We start from the raw sequence: 27320 nt of genomic DNA, 5'->3' as shown, positions 1-27320 counted from the left end.
TAATTCTTATAATTTTATGTTGCTTTAGAAATCATTTTGAATATAAGTCTAACTTACACAGAAGCATGGCATAAACGCTCTGACTATATTTCTAGCTGTATACACTCTTCCATATACTCAGTGTGGTCTGGTCATATATGAGCATCTTCCTGTTATCGGGATCACTGGGCATTAGAAGTACAATATCACACATAAATAGGCTAAGACAGACAGAAGAACTCGGGCAGATTTCTTGCTTAGCTGAAGGGCCTCCTTGCTTTTCTGAAACCCAGGTCACTTCTATACTAGTATGCAAAACTCAGTAGGTACAGGTTTTACTTTTTTTAAAAAAAATTGCCATGTCTCCAGTACAAGGGAAATTTCCATTTTTAATCTATTACCTCATTTAAGCCTAATAGCAGGTTTGTGGATTAGGTACTATTCTCTGGCACTCACAGATAGGCAACTGTTTGCTAAAGAGTATCAGCTGAGCTTAACTCAGGGCTTTCAGATGGTACTCAGACCCTCTGATTTGAGGAAGTAAAAGCTAGAAATTTTCTGGGGTCCTTTATCATTCCGAGATCCTGTGGTTCTCTGAGAATTTGCTCTCTTCCCAGGCAATGACAGGCAGAGGTCAAGAATCAAATGAACTGATGGACCTTTGCCTCAAGTTCTTGTGAATGGCTTAGAAGCCATGCTTACTCCTCCCGGTGTCTCCTTCCTCTGTTGTATCTCTTATATTCAAATGAATAAACAAATAAAAATAGAGAAGAACCCATGTTCCTTTAGGCAGATGGAGCTCAGACCCTCCTTTGCGCCACACTTTGGTTCCTTCTGTCTCCAGCCCGTTCTCACATCCCATGGCTCACCTGTTTCCGGGTCGCACAGCTGCTCGCAGGCATCTGTTGTCCTCTGTCCACAGAGGTCTCTCACCCATGGGGATGTGGCATTGATCTGGTAATAGAGGGACAGCTTGGCCGGGTTTAACCAATCAGAGATGTCCAGGTAGCTCCCTTCACTCACCACGAAGCTGCTTCCTACGGGTGAAGAGAGAGAAAGACAGCTACTTTCTCCTCAATGTTAGGGGTCAGCTCTTGGTACTGTAGAAACAGGGAGGTCATAAACAGCCCACAGTATCCCTCACTCACCTGTCTGGTTATCTGATCTCACTAGTCTATAAGCATTTTACACAGCATATATAATGTGCAGGTCATAGTGTCAGAACAAATATGGACAGAGAAAATAAGATATGAGATAGTGTTCAGCCTAATAGTTGTTACAACTGAGCAGAACATGTGTTCAAATCCTGGGTAATTCACTATCAGCCACTGACTCTGGGCAAATCACTCAATGCCTCTGAGCCTTGTCTGTTCATCTGTAAATGAAAGTTTTAAAGGGACCCATCTTAGGACATTTTTGGGAGAATGAAATGTATTAATACAGATATAATTAACCAAAGCTTAATTATTCTAGTAAACAATGGTTATCTTAATCGTCAGAAAGATTTACTTGTACTTGCAAGGCAGAATTATAGAGAGAAGGAAAGAAAGAGAAATTCCATCTGCTGGTTCACACCGAAAATGGCCAAAACAACTCAAGTTGGGCTGGTCAGAAGACAGGAACTTCTCCCAGGTCTCCCTCATAGATGTGGAGGCCCAAGTACTTGAACCAACCTCCACTGCTTTCCCAGGTCATTAGCAGGGAGCTGGATTGGAAGTGGAGTAGCTGGAATTTGAATAGTTTCCATATGGAATGCCAGTGTTGGAAGTGGAGGATTAACCTGCTCCAGACAGCATGGCATGGGCACCAGTAAAAAATTATTAAGACTTTTTTCCAAAGGAAGACAAGCTATTAAGAATCACCCAGACATCCCTTCTAGAATAAGGGCCCTCAGGGCCCAATACAGGATGAGAGCAACAGGAGAGGTCAACTGGCTGTGTCTAACGGAAAAAGCACAGAGTTCTCCTAACCAAGACTACATTCTGTTCCGCTTTGTATTCTGAGATGAATAGGGAGAAAAACACAGAGAAGCACACACATGAACACCTAGTGATAGAGAAAGGAAGTTTTCAAAGGAATCCCCAGCACTTCTATTGAAAAATGTAGCATTTACACAATGAAAAATGCTTTAACATTGGGAAGTATTAGGGATGCGTGAAGTTTAAGAGCAAATGGACCCCGTAGCTTCCATCAATATGACCCAGCCCCAGCCAGCTCCTGTTATAAGGGACTGATAGTGTAGCAAGTCAGATTTGCTTTGGAAACAGCTAAAAAAATGATTTTTGTTTTAATCAATGCTTCAGTGATGGCTTAAATTTGTTCTTGAAAGCATTTCAGGCTAAAGAAAAGGCTCTACTTTGTAGCATTTGCTTTGAAATGGTCCTCATCTGTTTATCTATATGGATAGCATGTATACACGTATCCACACACACAGTCATGCATAGTATTACATACACAATTCACACACGTACACATGCACACACACTTTTGCATACACAGTCCTGATGGGGACAATAAATGAAAGCATATTTAGCATGGCTGCCTATGAGTAATATGGCTGAACTATGTAGGTAGCAATAAAATTAAAAGGTAGGATTTTATAAGGGGAAAATAATGAGTCCAAAAAGGACCAAGATTTGCAAAGCTAAACTTGGCATGGCAGATCTAGGAATCTTAAATGCAAAAGCCTTTAAATAGGGTATCACAGATGCACATCTGACAGAGTGGTTTAGACGCTGCTTGGGATAGCCTGCCTCTAATATCTGAATGCCTGGGGTTGAATCCTGGCTCTACAACCAAGTCTAGTTTCCTGTTAATGTGCACCATGGGAGATAGCAGGCAATGAACCATGTAATTGGATCCCTGCTACCCACCTAGAAGACCCAGATCATATTCACAAATCTGAACCCTGGTTCAGCCCAGTCACAGCTGTTGCTGTCATTTGAGAGTGAACCCATGGATAGAAGATTTCTCATTCTGTCTCTTTTCCTCTCTTGTCTCTTTTCTTGCGGCCTCTCCTTCCCTCCCTCTCTGCCTTTGAAATAAGTAAAAGAGAAAACAATTCTAAAAAAAAATTATCTTTAATAACAAAAATGATTCAGTTTCTCTTATAGCATTTGCCTATGAACCCCAAAGTCTTTTTACATATGCGATTAAATTCTTCCAAAGGAAAATCAGTTAATAAACATCACATAGATTTCAAAGGAACTTCTCTGTCAGTCACATCAGACTCTGCTTGCTCATCTAATGTTGGAATCATTGGCTCAGGTCCCCAGCTGTGGTCGCATGAACAATGGCCATGGAGGCAGTACCCCACAAAACCATACCTGAAGACCTGAACATCTAAGATAATGGGTAGAGAAGTTTTGTTAAGTGCTTGGCAGGCCACAATCATTTTCGCTAACTCACACAACTACTACAATTCTTCTCACTGTATAGGAGCAGCTTTCAATTATAAGCATGGTGGACAACACGATGTCTTACATCATGTGCATGGAACAGATCTCCACAGGAAGCAATGGAGAAGAAATGATCAGGCTTTGAGTTAAGGGAATGACCACATTTAAAGTTAGCCCTGAAGTTCTTGGCAGTTACAGGGGGACAAAAACGGAAAGTCTGTTGGATTCCATAATTTCAATTTTCTGGCAGGAAACAATATGCAAATCTGTCTGCAAAGCCATATTTTCCCCTGTGGAACTGAGCCCAAGCTGAAACGCTGTCACATGGGTCCTTGAGCAAGGCACCGAACATCAGCATCAACGACAGATTTTTCTTTTAAAAAGCACAGTCATGCTGTTTAAATGGATAATTCTTGTATTTATTCTCACTAGAGATTGAGGAATGGATTGAATTGTATCCCAGGGCTGAGTTTGGTTAATCCTACTTCTGCAAGAAAGCTACACAGTGCAGTGATAAAGAGAATACAAGGGCAAGAGAACAGTTCAGATCCTCATTCTGTATTTCTAGATCCTCTTAACTTGGGCAAGAAAATGTTCACTTATCTCAAGTGGAAATCATGGATACTTATGCTCCTTCACAGGACTGATACAAAGATTGAAAGTTATAATGAATGGGGCCAGCACCATGGCTAAACAGGCTAGTTCTCTACCTTCAACTGCTGGCATCCCACAGAGGCACCAGTTCATGTCCCGGCTGCTCCACTTCCCATCCAGTTCCCTGCTTATGGCTGGAAAAGCAACAGAGGATGGCTCGAGTCCTCGTGACCCTGCACCTATGGGGAAGACCCAGAAGAAGTGCCTGGCTTCTAGCTTCAGACCAGCTCATGTCCAGCCATTGCGGCCATTTAGAAAGTGGATCAGTGGATGAAAGACCTTTTTTCTTTGTTTTTCCTTCTCTCTATGAATCTGCCTTTAAAAAAAGTGATCATGCATTTATTCTATGTCAACGTCACTGGAAAACAAGCTCAAAAGTGGAGATTTCTATGTGGAGATTTTAGGGCTTAATTTAGTAAGGGGATAATCAAAGCGGGTCTGAGTCGAGGAGAGAGTTGAATTGCCCTGCCATTACTGCAACGTCCTCAGCTGATGCTGTGGGGAACTCTGGAGCCGGGATGGTCTTGCAGAATGGTTACAAATCAAGAGAACAGTAGCAGACCTCTGTGCCACCACATTCAGAAGCAATTGGATACGTCCTATCACTGATGAAGCCACATAACCTTGAGTCAGGTGGTCTCTTTCAATTGAAAACGTTATCTTCAGGATGGTCTCAGCTAAGAGGCTTGAAGCAGCAACATTTCTGGCAGCTGGGGCAATGAGTGCCTCATTTCCAACTGGAGCTTGGAGTGCAGCACAATATCCATTTTAGTGTGTGAAGTCTTGAGAATACTGTGGAACAGCAACTCAGGGAGCTACCTCGATTTTTATTTGGAGTGCTTACAAACATGGAAGATTTTGATGCAGTCCTAGTCAACAGATCTCTATCAGTTCTGAGAAATACAAATCTCCTAGGAAGGACTGGCTTGCAAAAAGATACAAGTTGACTATCCTATCCTCCCAACATTTACATGTTAATATCTAATTCCCACTGTGATGCTATTTGGAGGTCCAGTCCTTGGGAGGTGTCAAGCTCACGAATAGATTAGTCCTTGTAGAAGAGACATCGGAGAGCTCCAGCACCTCTTCTGGCATGTGAGGGCACCATGAGAAGATGACAGCCTATGAGCCAGGCCATCACCTCACACCTAATATATTGGCACCCTGATCTTGGATTTACCAACTTCAAGAATGGTGAGAAATAAATCTCCATAGGTTATAGCTTCTAGTCTATACAATTGTGTTACAACAGTCTGAATGAACAAATAGAGCAGATTATCCTTAACTCTTTTTTTTAAAAGAGACTGTATAGAATTAAAAGTCAGCTTTGAATGATCACTCTCTTCACCCGGAGATGTGTGTACTACACAATTTGACCACTTAATCTTTCCAACTCTCAGGAAGAACAGCATGAAGTTCAGAGAGAAAGTCATTGCGGTAAATGTGTCTAGTATGTGAATTAAGAATTCTCAGCCTTCAAACTACAGCAATAGACTGACTATTGGATTTTCTGTTCCTCCAGGGAATAATATTGAGAACCAGGGTTTTGGTTGGGTTACTTTCCATGACTGTTTCACTTCTCCAGTAGTCTGTGATTTCCTCTTTTGACCATTTCATGTATTTCTGGAGCACCTTTGCTTTTTCTGATGGTCCGTGATTTCCTACAGGGAAGAGTTCATGATTCAATAATTCTTATCAGTCAAGCTCTCAGTAATATGCCTGGCACATACTTGGAGTTTAGTGAGTGCCAAGTATATTAATGAGATCGAAGTTCCATGCTTGACTAGGGAGAATTGCAAGTCACTTCATCATGGAGTTGTAAAGCAAGAATGCCTCCTCATTGATTTGACATTTTTTTTTTTTTTAACATTTTAAGAACAAGATGTCTGGCCCTTCATAATCTTCCTAATTTCAATCTAGAACTTGATTTTCATTCTGGCAACCTTTGAGCAACTCGTTCACTCTTGCAGCCCTGTCAAATGGATCGCAAAAAAAGCAACAAAGGTAGGGGGATGCCATGACAGATAGTCAGCAAGTATCAATTCATGTCAAATGTGTTCTCTTAATATTTATGAAACTTCTCCCTGTGTAAGAATCAGAGATGGTGACAGGCTGAATCCATAGAGAAAATGATAAATGAAACAAAGAGGTACATGGGTTTTAAGAACTGCCCACTAAAGAAAGACATTGCCCTTGTGTATAAGAAGCCAAAGGGACCTCAGAGAGGAATCAATGAAAAGTTGGCCTTTAAGGAAACTGTGAAGGATGAAGCCTATGAAACTGTGTCACATAATGCAATGTAATTAATAAAAAATAAATATAAAAAAGTATATAGGAAAAGAATACACATACATTATTCCAAGCATCCATATTTTGCTTGTTTTCCCCTGACCCCTTGTTTTATTTCCTTAATTTTGTATTAAAAATTCTCTTCCCCCACTTTTTTTCTCTGAGTGTTAAGATTCCTCTTTATATCCACATAGACCTCCCCAGAGAGCAATGACTCTGAAAAGAATTTCTGCCAAAATCTCAACTTCAAAATGTCATGTTTCCTTATTTTTAAATATACATATATATATATGTTTCTCCCACAGGATTATGGGTATATACACCATCTAATTAGCCAAATGGATTTTCAGTTCAGCCCAATCATTTCCTTATCTAGCATCCGAAGCCCTGTGTTGCTCAGGGGACTCACATGGGCACAGAGGTCCTCATTAACTCTGATCTTCAATTACATTGATTATAAGACTGCTTCTGTAATTGTGCAGCATAGTTCAATGGTAAGCTTGGAAGCTCAGGCCACTCTACCATGTTCTCTGAAAAGCCAGAGGCCCATCAGCACCGACAGTAGCAGAAAGCTACAGATGAGAGCTAAAAATACCACGGAAGGAGGTATCACCAGACAAAATTGCCTGGAGAGCCAGACGGCAGCTGCAAATCCTTTGATTATACTTCCAATCAGGAGACAGACCTCTGAGAACCATGAAGAGATGTTTTCAAAAGAAGGCGGTGGTCACAGTGGTGCGTGGTGAGCAGAGGCATGAAGGATTGTTGGACTGAAAGCTGGTCTTCACAAACGAGGAGCAAAGACTCTTTGAGCAAAGGCCCAAAGTATTCAGTTTTGTTTTTGTCTCCCTTGCTGTGAGTGTAAAATAATACAAGGGCTCCTTGTTCATGCTCTCTCGGGGTACCACAGATCCTATCTCTCTGGGTCTTGGACCTGGAAGGAATGCCTTTCTTATAATGTAGGACAGAAAACAAACTGCAGAGAAGCAGAACTGAGAATCACACCCACTCTCAGCCTAAAAGACCCTGAACGGTGTATTCACTCCACCTTTGCCCTTCCGCAAAGGCCCAGGTCCTTGATCATGTGCTACTACTCACAACCAACTGGAACATCTTTAACTAGTGAGTGACTGAATTGCAAAACTGGAGTTGAAAGAGCGAGGGGTGGGCCCAGCATGATAGCCTAGTGGCTAAATCCTCGCCTTTCCTCTGTTGGGATCCCCTATGGGTGTCAGTTCGTGTCCCAGCTGCTCCACTTCCCATGCAGCTCTCTGCTTGTGGCCTGGGAAAGCAATAGAAGATGACCCAAAGCCTTGGGACCATGCACCTTCACGGGAACTGAGAGCAAGCTCCTGGCTTCAGATCGGCTCAGCTCTGGCCATTGTGGCCACTTGGGGCGTGACTGAGGGATGTGAAAAGGAGTGTTAGATATATCATAATCCACAAAAGTGTGTGAGATGAAAATGAGTCTAGGAATTAGAAAGCAAAGAGGAAGTTTCAATGGCTTTTTCTAACATAGTCATCCCCTTCATTGTACATGAAAATGTTACTTGTTTTAAAGGTTTTTTTTTTTAAATTTTGTTGGAAAGGCAAATTTACAGAGAGAAGGAGAGACAGAGAGAAAGACCTTCCATTTGCTGGCTCATTCCCCACGTGGCTGCAATGACCTGAGCTGAGCTGATTCAAAGCCAAGAGCCAGGAACTAGGAGCTTCTTTTGGGTCTCTCATGTGGATGCAGGGTCCCAACACTTTGGGCCATCCTCTACTGCTTTCCCAGGCCACAAGCACAGAGCTGGAAGGGAAGTAGAGCATCCATGACACAAACTGATACCCACATGGGATCCTGCTGTATGCAAGGTAAGAAATTCAGCCACTAGGCTACCCTGCCAGGCCCAAACATGTTAGTTAAAAAAAAAAAACTATGGAAAAGATAGGACCTTGCATAATATTGTAAGCTATTTTAAAGTTTTTAAAAATTATTTGAGAGGTTGTTCAAGAGGGAGAGACAGAGAGATGGAGAGAGATACAGAGAGAGAGAGAGATACAGAGAGAGAGAGAGACTGACATTTCATCTGATGATTTACTCCCCCAATAGCCACGGCTGGGCTAAGCTTAAGCGAAGCATCAGGAACTACATCTTTGTATCCCACACATGCGACAGGGCACAAGCACTCGAGCCACTTTCTGCTGCTTTGCAAATGCGTTAGCAGGGAACGACATAGGAAGCAGACTCCAAAGCAGCACTCTGACGTGGGGAGCTGAGACCTAAAACTACTGTGCCCCAGTGCTGGGACGAAGATGGGAAGCTTAGAATAATCATACAACAGGCAAGAATGTTAGGATACAATGATAGTCACATATTTTTAAGAAACCAGAAAATGTTGAGTCCCTCTCTAGCACAGGGTTTGTCAACATTTTAAAATAATCTTTTAAACATTCATTTTTCTCTAACCACAATCCACTTAGAAAATTTAAACATCTTAAATATCTTGCATACTTGCTTATGTATACAATGTACTATCTCCAAGATATGCTTTAACTGTACATTAAAAGAGTAACAATAGGGCCCGGTGGCGTGGCCTAGCAGCTAAAGTCCTCGCCTTGAATGCGCCAGAATCCCATATGAGCGCCGGTTCTAATCCCAGCAGCATCACTTCCCATGCAGCTCCCTGCTTGTGGCCTGGGAAAGCAGTCGAGGGTGGCCCAATGCTTTGGGATCCTGCACCCATGTGGGAGACCTGGAGGAAGTTCCTGGCTCCTGTATATCTGACTTTGTAATAAAAATAAATAAATCTTTTTAAAAAACAAACAAAAAAAGAGTAACAATAAATAAATCTTAAAAAAAAAAAAAAACACCAACCAACCAAAGAGTAACAATAGTTTTTCACCTTTTACGAGTGTTAGGTTTTTCTTGAGGATCATGCCCTTGTCAGATTCTCTTCTGGAGATAAGTAAACTAAGGCTTAAGAAAAGGGGGCACCTTCCTGAGATTCCACCCAGATTAGTGATGGAATAAAAACTTGCACAGTGTGACCCTCAACTCCACTGCTACAGGAAGAGGGGATGGGTTAGAAAGGCTGTGTAGCTAGAAAGTGTCAGTGCCAGACCAGAACCTAAGTGCTGCGCCGTCTATCTCAGAGCTCATTCCAGTATTCCATATGGCCCATCCAGGACAGGTTGTGCTGTAAGTCACCAGGAGGCGATAGGAGACCGCTAGGAAAAATGGAAGGCACCCTGTGAGGTGTGAGACAGTGCAGAGCCCATCACAAAACATCCTCCCCAAGGTGGCATGGGCGTGGGAGGGCTGCACTCCGGGGATGGTGGGTGTCCCACATTAGAGAAACTGTAGTCTGGAAATAAAGTTGTATCACATTGCCTCCCCCCATCCACTGGAGATTTCCCTGAGGTGAACGACCCAAATCTGCTCCAGGCAAGGATGGTTTTTCCACCATTTTCTGTCTTCTCACCTCAAGTTGTGATCCAAGTTTAGCGAAACACAAATTGCCACAAAATTCTACATGCCTTGCATAGCCCTCAACTTGCTTCAAAGCTGAGTCAGGGAAATTTGAGTCTGGACGAGAGAGGTTTGAGATTTTTTGACTATCCGCCCTATATCAAACAGGAAAAGAACAAAGTCCTGAAATGCATCTCACTTTTCTCTAGCTCATTTACATTTTAAAGATGAATCTTGGTTAAAGATTTAAAGCAGCTATTTACTTTTAATTGAAACTTTTATTTATTTAGCTTTTCATTTTAACTTTTTTCAATATTTCATTGTGAATTTATACATCAGAGCCTATTTCACTGCTTGATTTCTTTTTGATCCAAGATCAATGCCTCTTCAATAAACAGAGGGGACAGTTGCTCCCTAAACCCCATAGATCCTTCAGCTCTGACTAATACTGAAAACTCTCCCTGCTTGTCAGCCCAAGTAAGACATACGCTCAGGTAAATGTACAGATGGGCACTTGACAGGAGTCACACAGGGACAGATAAAATCCCAGCCTAGCGTGGGCTAAATCCCTTCATCTGAGAAAGTCATTTCTATTTCTTCATCTGTAGAATGGGACTAATATCATACAGCTCCTATAATCTCTAAATAAAATAGATTTGAATTGCCTATTGACGATTCAGCACTGGACTTGAAACTTCTGTTGATTAACAGCTTCACTAATGCATATGTACACACAACTGGATAATGGCACATATGTGCACACTGACATACACACAGATAATCCTCTGAAAATAATGTGCCATACAGATTGTGCTTCCTGAATTTGTGCAAAAGGTAGCACTAACTGAAAACTGGACACCAGTTCTATTTTTAAGAGGAGGGTGGACAGGGATGGGTGCAATGGTTAAAATGCCATGTGGGATAACCACTTCTCAATGCACACGGCATGTGTGGTGTGGAGCTCTCGGGTCTTGAGTCCCGGTGTTTCCCCTGATTACAGCTCCCTATTGGTATACAGCTAATGTATGCCTGGGGAGGCAGCAGACAATGGTTCTACTGCTTGGCTCCCTGCCATCCACATGGGGGACTTAGATTGATTCTCAGATGCCTGGCTTTGGCCTGACTCAGCTCAAGCTCTTTCAGGTATTTGGGGAAAGATCTAACACATGGCAGATATCTGGGGCTGTCTGTCAGCTCTATCTATTTTCCTTTCAAAAAATTAGAAAATATATATATATATAAAAGGTGGTTTTTTGTTGTTGTTTTATTTTGAAATCAGAACGTTGTCATGCTATTGTCTACTCGGGTTACACTCAATTCCATGAAGGCAGATTTATAGCTCCTCCCAACAGCTTCTCTTATGATTTTCACAGTATTCCATGACGAGTTGGGCAGGGAAGGAATAAAAGAACCTGCTCAAAGTTGTGAGACAGGACTCAAGAAAACACTGAGCAGGTCAGAGCAGGAAGTCTGGCAATATTTTGTTCAATACTTTAAAAAAATACTACTCAATACTACTCAGCTATTAAAAAAAAAATGCAGTTCTCTGTGGCCAAATGGGCCCAACTGGAAATCATAATGCTAAAAGAAATGAGCCAATCCCAAAAGGTTAGATACCACATGTTTGCCTTAATTTAAGATGATATGATGTTATATAAAACATGCTATGTTATGCATGTTATATGTTGTGTATAAACTAAAATTGAAATGTCAATGAGGTGGTCACAGAAAAAAAATACTTAAAAAAAAGATTTACTCATTTTCTATTTAAAAGACAGAGTACAGAGAGAAAATGAAACACAGAAAATCTTCCAGATGGCCAAAATGGCAGGAGCTAGGCTGGACTGAAGCCACGAACCAAGGGCATCTTCCCCATGAGTTCAGGGGCCCCAGCATTTGGGCTATCTTCTACTGCTTTCCCAGGCAATTTGCAGGAAGCTGAATAAGAAATGGATCATCTGGGACTCAACCCAATTCCTATACTGGATGCTGGCACAGCAATCAAAAGCTTGGCTTGCAACACAACAGCAATGGCCCAGGCTCAATACCTCTGCATCTACTGGCTTCACTCTATTCCGTGCCCTGTTCTAACTTTAGTGGGTCCACCCTTTCCTAGGAGATGTGCTTCTTCCTGTCATTTGCAGGGCCGCTGACAAGGAGGGCTCACAACTGTGAGCACTAAGAGTAACCACATTAGCAACTCCTCCTTGGGCATGCTGCATTATTACTGCACTGTGGGTTTGATGCCAACCAACCAAATTACGCCCGGGCACCTGCCTGCTTTTTCGTCTCTCTGTCGGAGAGTGTACGTATACACGTGCATGTGTGTGTGTGTGCTCCTCTTTTTCTAGATTGCTTGCTTTCCACTTCCTACTTGTCTAGAAGTCGCTCCAGAGGGAAATCACAGACCTTGAAGTTGGCAAACATGGATTCAGAAGGTGTCCTTCCAGCCCACTGTTGGAGAGACCCTAGGAGAATGCTCAATATTTGTTTTCTCAGCTTCCTCCTCCAAGAGGCTGTAGAATATTTACATTACAGCATTTGCAGCTACTGGTGTACCTGATTCACTGAATGTACTCATTAAACACCAACGTCCACTACTGTTGGTGTTATTCATCTAACGGACCTTCAAAATATCAGTGAAGGCCACATGTTACATTTATTCCCATTTTATAGAAAATTGAGGCTGAACAAGGTTAAAATAATACAGTTTTTTTTAAAAAACTGATGAGTATATTTTAAAAAAAGAAAAAAAGGGTGCCTGTCTTAGACTGCTACATTGCAAGGTGGGTCATCTGAAGTTAGAACACAGCCTTCTTCTTTCTAACTACAGAGGTCTGCTTCTGTAGTTCAATGCTACAGCTGCCACCCATCTGGCTTCGTCAGCACTCATTGCTGCATATTTCTTTACGTACAGAGCATCTCATAGTAGCAGCAAATACGTAAGTCTCATTTTGAGAAAGAGAGGCAAAAAAAAAAGATGGCAGAGAGAGGGTGACATAATATTATAATTTAATACTTAATATCTCCAAAGACATGTAATACATCCTCATGACATTCCCAAGAGTTATTTTCTGGAAACTGGACAATAATTCAAATTAATGCTAAGCCTAAATCTAATCGTTTTATGATGCTACAGAGGACTTCATAGGACAAAGCTTCCAAAAATCAGAGGTTTCAACAATCATGTTGATGGAACAGGTTTCACTGTCTGGCACAGATGAGAACAGCTGTCTAAATATATAATATTGGTACCAAGAGCAACACAATCAAGCAGATCTGCAGCTTCGCCATACTGTAGCCTTAACAATAAGCTATTCACCAGCCAAGGCCACCCATGAAATCTGGGAAATGCAAAGAGAGAAAGGACAAGGCAGCAGATGACAGCCTGGGAGCTCAAATAGAGCACAGGGTGGTGAAGACCCACAACTTTGGGATGTAACACTTGAAGGGTGACTGCTCCTGCTCTGTTCCAGGAGGAGTTGATGAGACGCAACTGCAGGGAGCCAGGCAGGCCTAGTTGGAACCCTGGTCCTGTCATCAACTACCTGCTGGAGTTCACATCTACCACTTGACATTCTGAACCTCATGGCTGGTCTTCTGTGAAATGGGACAGTAATACCTATCACTTACAACCACATGCAATAGTATATTGGGATGCTCATGGTTCACAAGGAAAGCAGTTTGCTTAAGAACATCTTATCTTAGGCTTGAAGCAAGTAAACATAAAAATAGCAAATTCAGGAAGTACGTATCAGCAAAAGCTCTAGAAGGGAATACCCCCAAAGTGGCATCAGCCTAGCATCCTGAGACTAGAAACATGAGACACGATGTGTTTAATACTTATGCCCTTTACTCCTGGAGTACTGAGGGGGACCCTTTCACTGCCCCTGCTTCTATGATTACAATCCCACTAACTTTCTAATATTTGAAGTGGAATAAAGAATATAGTGCAGATAAAATTACAGCATTGGGTAAAATGCATAACAGGTGATCCCAACATGCTTGTTATTTTTGTGTCCCAGGTAATGGCCAGCAATAATCTCCCTCCCTTGAAACAGGATGAGGCAGTGTGCCCAGAAAGGAAGTTTGACTAAGTGCTGGCATTTCATTCCTCCTGTGCGTGTCTTCCACAGCCTTAGGAATATGCCTTTAACCTCAGATCCTGGAGGGACAAACGTTGCTTTATCTATTTGTAGAATGTTGCTTTAGATAGCAACAAATGGAAACAAAAGAGGAAATCGAAAGAGGGCCAGATGACCCTTGTAGAGCTCATGTAGACCACAGGGAGGCTGAGGTCCAAAGATGTCCCTCCCAACACTCGCCAATGGCAATTCCATTCTTACTTGAGACTCCATAACTGGCAATTTCTGTATAGTAATTAAGGCACTACACAGTAACTACATTCATTATTTCATTTGATCCTCCCAGCACAAGATGTTTGAGGTCTTGGAATCTTATCTGTGCCTTAGCTCTGCAGCCTTAAACAAATCTATTATCCTTTTGGGATATTTTCTTTTGAAAAAGAAATTAGCAAAATAACACCAACTACTTCTAAGAGTATTATCAAGAAGAAGTAAGGTTATAAATGTATTGCATTTAGAGCGGTTAACTGTCTTTCCCTTATCACAAAGGAAGAAGGCTTCCTACCAAAATCATAGTCACTGATTTAATTATAAACTGGGAACTAGGATCCAGAAATCCATGTGCTATATCTACCACTTCTCATTAGGCTTATTGTGTTTAACTTGTGAATGCATTTATTTGTATTATCAACACTGGTTTATTGAGTACCAAGAAAGTGCCATGTCTGGTCCTAAGAACTGAGTATTCAGCTGGGAATTTTAAAAAAAAGATGTAACACTGGTTAGATAATGCACAATGTTGGGTGGAAGATGAACATTAAATATTTACATGCACCAACACTTATACAGCTGCAAATATAGATTAGGGTTGTGAAGAAAGACAGGAGCTGATGTGAGTACCTAGTAGGTGATATGTATGTTGTGGTGCACAAGGGAGGGCTGTAGTCTTTCTGAAATTTATGTCGCTTGCAAAGATACATGAAGTTTCTCAGAATATAGTTGGGTTCTATTTTTAGTTGAAACTGAAACAATTTAGCAAATGCTTGTAACTAGAGAATACATAAGACATCTGGTAAATATTTGTGGTTTTGGTTTGAAATTTAATTGTTCTTTCTAGGGTGCTAAGTACCCAAAACAGCACAGTTAAATAGTCCAACTATTATTTTGCAAATCCAAAACAAAGCCCACAGTACGACCGTGCAGTTTACACAATAGGGATAGGCATTAGTACAGGTCATATAAAGAATAAACAAAGATGAAACAATTGCACTTTTGCAAAGGGCAAGTCAATTTGCTATCTTTTGTTGTTGTCTGATTCAAGCGGATCAAGAAACATTTTTTTTAAATAGAGTCTAGTATAGTATCTAAGAGCAGAAACACAGAGCCAGTGGCCAGGATTCACGTTGCAGTCCTGCTCTTAATGAACCATGATAATAACCTAGTTAAATGGGCCTTGGTTCCTCAGCTACAAAAATGTGGATAATGATCTCACAGAAGCGTGGGTGGTAATACATGGAAATTAAATTTGCGTTGTTTCAAATCACTCACTTGTAATGTAAATGAGGTAATATATGTAAAGTACTTAAAACAGTACCTAACACATACTAAATGCTTAATAAAAACAGTTCCCATGCAATTTCTTACATATATTTGATAATCCTATTTTAAGACAAACATGATTGCTTTGTTCAAATAGAGTTTATAAAAAACAAACATAGCAACCACCCATGCTCTTGCTTAAACCGACTTATTAGCTTGAGTTGAGTGGCATAAACAGAAGCCCACTCTGACTCACTTCTCCTTCCTAATTGCCTGGCCCTGCTTGTGCTCTGGGTCTCAGCAGGGAGTCAGTCTTTAGCCAGATACGCATGGATCCAATTGTACGTGCAGAATCAAGAACACACAGCTCCTGTTGCCTCTGTGGACTGCAAGGAGATGACATTAAAAGTGAGTGATTTGAAACAACTGAAATTTAATTAAAAACAAAACTAAAAGTTGTTCCAAGCCTGGCGCTTTAGCCAGCAAGACTCAGAGGAAATTAGTAAGTGCTACTAATAGCTGGATGCAATTCACCAGCTTCCATGAGGAGACAGTCAGACCAAAAAGATGCATACCTTTTAGATGAAACAATTAAAGATCACTTCTCGAAAATCATCAGGAACAGTATCCCAGGGCAAAAACGAGCATTACTCGCTGCTGTATTTCTTTGCGACCTGCTCATTTCCATTATGGGAAAGTGCCCTGAGAGTCCCAAGCAGCATCTTCTATGGCTACACACAGGGACAGTGATTTTGAAAAAGAGACTTAGGCAAGTAAGAGGTAAGCCAAACTTCTTTAAAAACCTGTTGCCATTTAACCCGAAATCCCATCTTAACAATTTATCCCTTGATGTTTCAAACGCTCAGACTGCTTAGTAAAAACAGGTCCTCTTTAAATAAGGAGCCTCAAGGAAGCAACACTCAGCTGAGACAATGGAAAGTGGCACCAACATTGATGAGTTGGTTGAGGTACTCAGGTGGATGAAGTTCCAGTGGGTAGTGGGGCTTCTATCTGAAATACAGTGCTCAGAGGCAGGTCTGCAGGATCAGTCTGCCCCTGGTTCCTAGAGCAATATGGAGGCAGGCGTAAGAAAAGCAGCAGGAAATCAGAAAAAAAAATGTTCAGATAATAGTAAATGAGAGATTAGGGAGAAGTGAGCAGGAGGAATGAGTACAGATGGGATGCTGAAATTTTCACAGAGTAATAACTGGCTAGGAATTTAGTGGATTGCCTTAACAACGTTGGGGGCTGGTGTTTGGCCTAAAGTTTAAGACACCTCCTCTATGCCCACATGCCATCTCTGAATGCCTGGATTTGAGTCCTGGATTCAGCTCTCACTTCCAATTTCCTAAAACTGTGCACTTGGCAGCTGGTGATAATTCAAGTACTTGGGTTCTTGCCACCTGCATGAGGAAACCTGGATTGGGTGTGAGGCCTGGCTCAGGCCTGACACAGCTTCAGATATCACAGGCACTTATAGAGTGAACCAAAAGATGGACAACTTCTCTTTGCTCACTCATTTCTGACTCAGTCTTTCAAATAAATAAGTTACAAAATTTAAATGCACCAAGTGGTGCAATCAATAGAGCAAACACAGAGTGCTCATCAGAACTCTACCTTGCTGAGTCTTAACTTATGTACATAGAACAACAAGAATATCTGTTCCCTAGAAGAGCTTTCTCTTGTTCACCCGTGCAAACAATCTCATCATATTTGTTCCAACCATGCTGACATTATCTGGTCTTCTCAGTTCCTCAATTGACTTTGAACTCGCTGCTCCCTTTGCCTGGCAGTTTCTCTTCCTCTTTCACACTTTTCATATGTCTGTTCAAATATCCCTGACCACCACACCTGAGCAGGATATCCGAGATTCCCTCTGTATTTTAACTATTTTACTCCATTTTAATTAGTGTCATATCTGCCCTTAAAGGTTGGCACTACTGCCTGTTATTTTGTTAACCTACTTTGGCAAATGATGAAAGCATCATGAAGATTGGGTTTGTGTCTGTCTTCTCCACACAAAAATAAAAAAGAAATTCTCCATGGCTCCATGCTCCACGATACACAAGGAACATACAATATTTGTTCAGCAGGTACAGCAGTCCTATAATCATTAACTGAGATATTATAGATAAAACACCTCTCTTATGCTCAGGCATAACAAAGATACATGGTGATTTTTAGATACTGTATTTACAACTATCTAAACATATGCTGACTTGGGTTTTAGAGAGCTTATTCCTGGGAAGTCAGAAGGATGCTAGAAAAAAGGGATCAGACACTTGCAAATGGCAACTGATTAAACTTATTTTTTGTGTTGCATCGGAAATGCCATGAACATGTACTTGTTGCCTCTCAGGATCTTTCAGGGCATTTAAGCATGGCTGCAGTAAACAGGGCTGGGGCCAGGCTGAAGCCAGGATCTAGAACTCAACAGCAGTCTTCCTCATGTGTGGCAGGGACTTCAAAAATCGGAGCCATTACCTGTTATTTACCAGGGTACACATAAACAGGAAGCTGGAATCAGAAACAGAACATGAATTCAAACCCAGCAGGTGTCCTAAATGACAATTAACTGTTGTGCCAAACACATACACGGGCCAGTCCCTTTTCACACTAACCTCATCTAATCCTCAGATCAGATCTTCGAAGGGGGATGATGAATCTCTCCAAATTCAATCTATTCTACACTGCTCAATTCCTCCTCCAGTTTGTCCAAGAACCTTCTGAGATATAGCTCATTGAGAATTAGCACGTATCTCCATCTTCCATCCTGTTCCTTATGTAGCTTCAGAAATACAAACTTATGCTTACTCTGGCCTCAAAGAACCAGTCTCATTGTCAGAAAGTGTGACTTTATTATGTTTTTAAAATAAAGTTACATTAGGGATCTTAGCCATAGAAACACTATAAAATGCTTGAAACGTGACTTTTTGGGTATTGTAAATGAGGAACAGATCTAAATATATGCTATGTTGGATACTGTGACAAATGTGGAGGCTATAAAATAAAAGTGGAAAAAGAAGTCCCAGCTGGAAAATAGTGTATGGTACGGTCAGGAAATAACTAGACAGATCATCAAAATACCGATTCATTGGTGTGGTGATGAAAATAAAATAGGGAAGATAGGGTGCTCACAGCAGGGATCTTTAACCCCTCTAGAAGTCTCAGAAAGCTTCCTACTGGGGTCAGCATTGTGGTGCAGTGGGTTTTGCCACAGCCAGCATCACATATTATAACATAGGTTTTGAGTCCTGACTGTTCCACTTCTAAACCAGTTCCTTGCTCATACACCTGTGAAAGTAGTGGAAGACGGTTCAAATATTTGGGTACCTGACACCCAGGTGGGAGTCCCAAATGGCATTCCAGGTTCCTGGCTTCAGCTTGGCTCAGATCTGGCTGTAGTGGCCATCTGGATGGTGAGCTGGTTGAAGGATTTCTCTTTCCCTATGTCACCCAGTCACACTGCCTTTCAAGTACATAAATCTTAAAACAGAGCAAACAAACAAAATACGCATGCAAACAAAAAAAGGAATGCCTCAAAAATGTTCATCCCAGAGCTGAGTTGTGATTCACTCGAAGGCAGGATCTGGGTGAAGTGGAGAAGCGAGGGATTTAGATAAAAGAAAAGGAATGTTTGTAAAGGGACTAAAGAAACTGTAGGCCTTCAGGAAATAGCCCTTTCAGATGGCTGGAGTAGGAGCTGCCTGAGGTGGGAAATAAACAAAAATAAAACTGAAAATATTTTCTGGTGCTAACCTTCTACAACTGAGGGGGAAAAAAAGCTAGGTACTTGGCAACATGCCCCATGTGTTCTCAGCCCTTTGCCCATGCTTCCCCAGTTGATGTGGTAGAAAGTTCTTTTTAAAATCGATTCCTCATTTTAAAAATCACACCAGCTCTCAAGCCCAGGCCCACAGGTTTCACTTCAGGTCTCCAGTTCTTTGTCAGGGCCTGTGCTCTGACGTCAATTCTGCAATTGCGTCTTTGCAGGAAGTGGGTACTCCTGGGTCATGCTGGCTCCTGTGTGGCTGTTGAGCATGGATCACTCTCTGTATGCTGCCCAAGTGCTGCAGAGACACATCAGCTGAGATATTACTCCAATGGCTCAAGCCTTCAGGAACCCAGAGAATTAATTTTCCTTAGCACAATGACACCTAATAATGTTCATTGAGGCAGAATTTCTAATGGTCCTAACGGTACATATTCTTTAAATTGCTTGTTTCCTCCCCAAATCCGGTTTGTCCCTTCAACAAATGTAGCTAGGAAGTGGGATCTGATTCTGATCTCAAATCAGGAAGCTGCTCCATGAACAGAATAATAATAAAACCAGTCCTTGAGGCTTTTGCAGTAAACAGCTATTTAGTTCTCACAAGAACAGCCAGGTACATTAGCAACTCTTTTTTTTTTTTCCAGAAGAGGAAGCTGGAGTTAGCAACTGTACCCTTGTGCTCTGGCAACATCACACTGTATAACTGCAAAAAGATGATTCAATTGGGCTTGCTGAGGCCACCAAAACCTCTGGGAACCCACGAGATGCTTTGTCTCTCCTTGACCTCACCTTGCCCTCCATTGCCAAATTCTTTTACTCTAGCCCGACTGAAATTTCCTAATCTTTACCTTCACTTGTAGTTCCCTTGTACAGATACTATCAAATGGGCTAAATATGGTATCTCCCAATAGAGCTGCTCTGCTCTAGCTTGGCAACCTCAGACACCTTTCACATGTCGAAAAGTCAGTCCATAAATCTTATTGAATACTGATTGTAGACTGGGGATTTCACAAGGACAAGACAACCCCACTCTCTGCCCTTCAGAGGCTTAAATTAGCCTTGGCAAGAGCTACTGTTTACTGAGTATTGATTATCTGCCAATCAAGATTTCCCCTTAATGTGGTCTGCTGTGCTGTTCCCATTTCACAGATGAGCAGAGATTTAGAGAGGAAAAATAATCAAATCAAGGCTACACAGATGAGAGTCAGGTGGTAAATCCAGCATATATGATTGTACAGTCCACATTCTAATGTAAGACACCACTTAAGAAGCAGCAAAAGTGTGGAGTGCAGAAAGGACAGGCCCCAGGGCCACTGACTGGGAGATACGACTTAGACATGAAAGGTGGTGCCAATGGGTGATGTTAAGAAAAGCTAATACAAGAGGTCTTTGCAAAACTTATAAAAAAATATATATTTGGGCAGCTATACATGGATGTCAGAAACCATCATCTTTCATTTCCATTTTCACCAGAAACTTTCTGAGGTATCATTTTATTACCACCTTCTTCCTGTTTGCTAAATATTTTTCCTCAATACTTTACACAAGTTAACATTGGTAGCATTAAACAGCTACTAATATTAACCTACCCAAGTGGGTAGGTCTGACTCTGCAGCCTGAATTCTGAGCAACCAAATAGCATTGCCTTTTGCAAAGCAAACTGAAATCCTATACACCTGTTTGTTGAAAACCCTTAAGGGGCAGATGTTTAGCTTATTACGGAGAGGTTAAGACACCCAGAATCAAAACCAGAGTGCCCGATTTTAATTCCAGCCCTGGTTCTTGACCCCAACTTTCTGTTGATGCAGACTCTTGGAGGCAATGTTGATCATTACAGAAATTGAGGTGCTACTCCTGTGAGAGACCTGTATCACACTTCTGGCTCCCAGCTTTGTCTGCACTTAACCCTGGCCTCTCTCACTTTTGGTGTGATCTCTTTGAAAGCTTGGCGAGCAGGTATCAACCATCTATTTCTGCTAGGTTCATGCCACTCTCTAGTTCACCACTGACATAATGTGACATGTAGGTGTGTACAACTGGACTTTTACAGGTCTTGAGATTGATGGTTTAGAAAAGTGGATTATCTGAGACCACTGTATATGGAAAGTGCGTGTTTGAGGCTGAGGTCATCTGATTCTAAATCTCACCTATCTTTAATACTGGTTGTGTTTGAGTTGTTCCCAGAGTATGAGTTGTGGCCCTAAACAGGTGCTCTGCAATACTCAGCTGAAAGTCTGAATGTATAAAATCACTGATAAAGTTTAAATGGGAATCACAGTTAGTGTATAAGTGGAAAAAACACCAGCTAAGCAGTGGTCTAGTCCATGGGGATGGCCCCAGTCAAGGGTGAGATACCCATGACATTAGCAGAAGTCCAGGATGTTGCCAAAAGCTCCTTAAAACCCAAGGCTTAGCACCTGCTGATATATTTGACTTAGATAAGCCAGAAGGGGCTGGCTAGGGAAGAAAGCCAAACAGAAAGGCTTTGCTGGGCAGCAGAGCTGGTAAGCGGTGGTGAGAAGCAGTGCACTGCTTATAATGATTCCTCGCATCTCATCTTCCCCCCTCTGACTTTGGTGTATTTCCTTCATCCATGCTATTGCTGGCATCTGAGAGGTTCGAGCTCCCTTGGCAGTTTGGCTGAGAACTAGAAATGAAGTGGTATCTTTACCACTGGGGTCTGGCCTTCCCATCACTTTGTTTTTCATCTAGACAGCCTTGGGAGCCTGCAGCCCCTGCAGAAGCTTCTCTCTGATCTGTCTAAACTTTCCTCTAATGGCAACTTGTGGGCTGTAGAGGTTTGCTCAGCTGCCTCTGTTCCTGGCATCCTTGCTCAGGGGGCTGCTTGGCTGCAGGTGGTCCAGCTCAGCCTGCAGAGAGAGGATGGGGAAAACACTAATGCATGGCTACACATTGACTCACGAGGTCACTCACATCATGGAATAAAAGCAGCCATCTTTCAAACTGACATGTAATAATTACACATGATCATGAGATATAGAGTATCTCAACACCTGTATACAGAGTACAATGATCAAACCCAGGTAATTAGCATACCTCTCCCCTAGAACATTTATCATGTCTTTGTTGGAACAATCCAACTCCTCTCATCTATGTTTAAATATGCAAAATTCTTAACTATAGTTACCCTACTGTGCGTACCAGAAATGAATCTTCCTGTACAGCTTTTTTTTTAATCTTCATTAGCCTGTCCTTCTCTATTCACTGCCTTCCCCTACCTGTCTCAACTCTTTTTTAACTTCTACAGAGGAGGGCTAACATATAGTATGTACCTCTATGTGCTTAGCTTGTTGTAGGTCATATGACATCCTCCAGGTTGTCAACCCAAGTCTTCTTGTCCTTCTAGAATGTTAGGTTGTATGTTTGGTTAGAGTGGCTAAGTACAATCATATTCTCCTTTACCTTACAATGTAGAAATTGAGTTCTGAATAGTGGTTTCCAAGCTTGATGTTAGCCTTTGAATTTTCTTTCTACCACATTCTGTCAATCATATGGGGAAGTGGGTCCATGGAACCTCTTCCTGCCTTTATGACTTTGGGTGTTCATGTAAGCTCCCTGGACTTACATGTCTTCCCTTAAATTTAAAATAAGATCAACTAGAACCACCTCATGAAGTGATATAATTAAATGAGGTTAGTACTTTGAAAGGTACCTAGTACAAGTCCTGGCACCTAGCAATTGTTCTACAAATGGTCCCAATTACTATTGCAACTGCTGAGAGATTTGAAAAATAGATGCTATATTACTGCAGTGAAAAGCATCCCAGACTCTCTCTGGAAAGTCTGAAATCGGTAATTACTCACCTTCAGGTAAACAGACATATTACATGTGTGTAATTCAGGCTAGGATCTTCTAAGGCATCTTCCCATTAGCATCACTCACCTCCCAGCTGGGACACCTGGCTAGCCCTCATCTGTGTCTCTATAGTATGCAATGTAACTCCCTGTCTGTCAGCCACACTTCATTTCAGTTTGTATTTGCATGGTATGTCATTAACAGCACTACACGACAGGAGCCTAGAGGTTGTGTTTTACTTAACTCTATCTCTAGAATGAGTATGCCACAGACAGAATGACATGCAAGTATGTGTTGACAAGAGTAAGGGAGGGAGATGGAGGGAAATAAATACCGCTTTGAGCAAAGGGGCTATTATTAATAAATTGCTAATAAAAAGTAGTTATTAATAATGAATTCTAAAATATTTAGTTTTTACCCCTGGCCATAAGAATTCAATTTCCTTAATATCATACTTAATCTTACCCACTGAGATCCTATCCCAACTCTTGGTGTGTCCTAGAAATATAAAACTGTAAACCAACTGATAGAGAGATTGAGAAATACAGCATGTACATAGTCAATTTGAAAAGTGTTTTCAAATACATCAGATAACTAGAACTCAGAGAGGTATATTTACATACCCATGGTCATAAAACTAGGCGATAGAAGTGGCTTTAAAGCACATACACTTCCTGGGTCCGAGATCAACGCACTTGGCCTCTCTAACATCATACTCCCTTCTCTCCATACACCTCCCACTGCCACAATCCTACATCCTTTTGCAAACATCAACCCAACAATGACGGAGGATCTAACCCTGTAAATTGGATCTTCATAACACTCTCACTCAACATTCACCCTTTCTAGTCTAAAAGATAAAGTAGCCGTCTGCTCTCAACAGAAGGGAATTATTAATGAGAGTAAAACGGGTTTCTCCAGTCTTTGCAACAACCCTCTACCCCCAGTTTCTCGGAACATATTTTTTGACTCAATCTGCTATCAAAACACAGAAATTAGTCTCCAATTTTGGATGTCAAACTCGGTTATCTCTTTTGTTAAAGAGGAAAATTAGTAACAATTCCTTTTGGTGGCAAGCCAAGCTAAGATTTCAGCACTGAGTGTCATGAAAAATCCCACTGGTTGTTGTGAAATCTTTAAGAGCTTAAATAGGTTCAGCTGCTCAAAATTCCTTTCCTGAGTTGATTGTCCTGCAAGCCCCTTGTCATATTTAACCTGGGGATCAGTTGCTATTTAAGGAAAAAAAAACTCTAAGCATTACTTTTTTCTTTCATAGTTTCATGGGTTTTGACTTTACTAATGAAGATATTTGGAAAAAAAATACAAACTAAAAAAGTCCACTCTAGGGTGTGTCCACAGCTCCCAACACCAGCTGCAGGCCATCATTAAGCAAGTTACCCTTTAAGTATTAGAGCAAACAGAAGGGAAAAAACGTCCTCACAGTTTGTAATTGTACTACCAGCTTCCTTACATATCTCATTTTTATTCTGACTGAAACCTTTGCTTGCCTTTTTCCTGTACTCTCTCAAATACAGTTCTTTAGTCTGGGTTGGAATTCAACCTATTCTTCCTGACTTCAGCATATTCATATGGTTTATTGGTATTTCATTGCTATTCCCCCCCCCCCCATGTGTACTCTGAGTCTCAGCTCAATTTATATTTCCCCTTTCAGGGCTCTGGATAAAGCTTGTTTCATTTTGGTGTTGGAGGTGGAGAATAATGTGGGTTTGATTGGAGTTTCTTATCTTTGGGGATAAAAGCCAAAGCCTTGGGGAGCGAAGTCAATCATAGCTGAGACAGCCTTGTATTTTTGTACTGTCGTCCTCCAAGATGCATCTTCTTGGGGCATCTGGTCCTATCTGCATGCCCTTCCTCCACTGCTTCTGCAGACACAATTCACATATATAGTCCATGAGTCTGCCCATCCATTAGGCATCTCAATAGGTTAGAATATGAATTAGCTATTGCCCTTGCCCTTCAGGAAATTGAAATCTAACCACTGACATCACTTCAGTTGTTTTCATTTACCAAATGTTTTCATGGCATACACTCTCTTTTGGACACTGTCCTGGGTACTAAATATAATGTGCAAATCAAATAGGATCACTATCTATATGGACCTTGTAAACTAGTGGAGGAGATCAACATTCAGCAAATAAACATATGACTACAAACAGAAATAAATTCAAACGAGAAAAAGAACAGGATTCTGGGAGAATGGTTAGTAAGGATTTGAAGAGAAGCAGGAATGTGAAAAAGAAGGTCACTCATCACGGGGTTAAGAAGAAAAACTGGAGAGGTGAGGATATATTTTCAGGCAAAAAGAGAATTAGGTGTGTGCCCTGAGACCAGAGGTGGCAGCAGAGGATGTTTAATAAACCAATGTGGGGAAGGTGCAATGGTGCACCAGGTTAATCTTTTGCATGGGGTACCAGCATCCCATTTGTGCACCTGTTTAAGTCCTGGCTGCTCCACTTCTGCTAACGGCTAGGAAAGCAGCAGAGGAGGATGGCCTAAGGTCTTGGGCCACTGGACACATGCGGGATTCCCAGAAGACGCTCCTGACTTCTAGCATTACTCTGGCCATTGCAGCCATTTGGGGAATCAACAAGCAAATGGAAGACTCTCTCATCTTCCCTTTCTCCCTCTCCCCGCTTTATTCTTTCCATCTCTGTAACTCTTTCAAGTAAAATAAATAAATCTAAAAAGAGGGAAAGGAATTAATGTCGATACAGGGGTGTGAGGATGAAACTAGAGATGGGCAAGCAGGAGCCTCAACTAGGGGCTTAAGGGCCACGCTAGAAAGTAGACTCTAACAACGACAATTGAACAATTTTATGGAAACATGCAACATAGTAAGATTTTTCAATTTAAAAAATAACTCTTGCTAGTGTGGATAGGAAATTTCAAGCAGCCTGGTTTAAAATAGGAGGCCAGATCAAAGGACTACAGCAGTTGTTTGAATGAGATATATGTTAACAGTGACAGTGACGGAGGAGGGGCCAGAAAACCATGAGAAGGGTAAACACACAGTTGTAGGTAACTTTGCAGAAAGAAGAGGATGTGAATAGTTTTCTCTAGGGGATGCACTAAGGAAGATTTTCTGAAAGGAGTAAATTAAAGCCTTAAGAAAGAGTAGAATTGACTAGCACGGTAGCCTAGCAGCTAAAGTCCTTGCCTTGCACACACCAGGATGCCATATGGGCACCTGTTCTAATTCTGGTGGCTCCACTTCCCATCCAGCTCCCTGCTTGTGGCCTGGAAAAGCAGTGGAGGATGGCACAGGGCCTTGGGACCCTGCACCCACATGGGAGACCTGGAAGAGACTCCTGGCTCCTGACTTCGGATTGGCTCAGCTCCGGCTATTGTGGCCACATGGAGAGTGGATCAGTGGATGGAAGATATTCCTCTCTGTTTCTCCTCCTCTCTGTACATCTGACTTTCCAATAAAAATAAATAAATCTTTAAGGAAAAAGGTACAGACAGGAGCAAATACAAAGCAAAATAGCCTAACATCATGAAGCACGTGAAAAGGAGTTAAGGTCAAAGAGCATGAAGAGACCATTCTATATACCACCTCTTCACATGAACATGCTCCAGCGTGTCCAGGTATCTGCAAGCAGCAATGAATATGTAAACCTAATCCTGGGAAGAGTCCAGGGAGCAAGAGATTCAAAGGACTACTCTTTCTGAATAAATTACATCTTAGTATGTGTTTGAGCAGCCACTTTCAGGGTGGTATAATTTTCCTTTCCAAAAACTGAAAATACTCCTCCTATGTATTCAAATCACTGCAAACTAGCTTTAAAACCAATTATGAACCTCATTTCTCATTACAGGCACAAAGCTACACATTAGCTCACTCTCCTGGGCTGAAAGGCATGAAGTAGAGGTGGAAGCAAATAAATGTAGACAAGATTCATTCTAGACAATTTGGTGTTTAAAAACAGCTCGCATGTGTGGCATATTAATTAACTAGGCCATCCTAAGGTATGGGTGTTTGTGCTTGACAATTTCATAGGCTTGGAAGAAATCTTCAGGCCCAAAACAACACACCTGGAGCAAGGAGAGAAGAAATACTACCTTAATTCAACCTAAAAGATGATGTTAACATTAATTTTTATCTGAAGAAAGAAACATTTTTGGCACAGATATTTTTATGCAACAGTCTCATCAATACAAACACACAATTGTGTGTGTGTGTGTGTGTGTGTGTGTGTGTGTGTTTAGCTAAGTAATCAAGAGACTTCCCTGACTTTCACCCATAGTTTTCGACTATTTCTATCAGGGATGACATCAGGAATGCAATAGTAAATAATAACCATTTCTGAAAG

General features: G+C 41.5%; 1 protein-coding gene across 3 annotated transcripts in view; it reads right to left on the bottom strand.

Moving 5' to 3' along the window:
* Positions 1-27320, bottom strand: part of ASTN2 (astrotactin 2) — a 980906-nt gene that overhangs the window by 575604 nt on the left and 377982 nt on the right. For all 3 annotated transcript variants that reach the window (XM_058672825.1, XM_058672827.1, XM_058672826.1), the window contains one exon: positions 849-1016. In XM_058672825.1, the coding sequence (XP_058528808.1) occupies positions 849-1016 (168 nt within the window). The remainder of the gene's footprint in view (positions 1-848; positions 1017-27320) is intronic.

Source organism: Ochotona princeps, chromosome 14 (assembly GCF_030435755.1).
Source record: "Ochotona princeps isolate mOchPri1 chromosome 14, mOchPri1.hap1, whole genome shotgun sequence".
NCBI lineage: Eukaryota > Metazoa > Chordata > Mammalia > Lagomorpha > Ochotonidae > Ochotona > Ochotona princeps.
The sequence above is the reverse complement of the archived record's forward strand: the minus strand, read 5'-3'. Positions and strand labels throughout refer to the sequence as shown.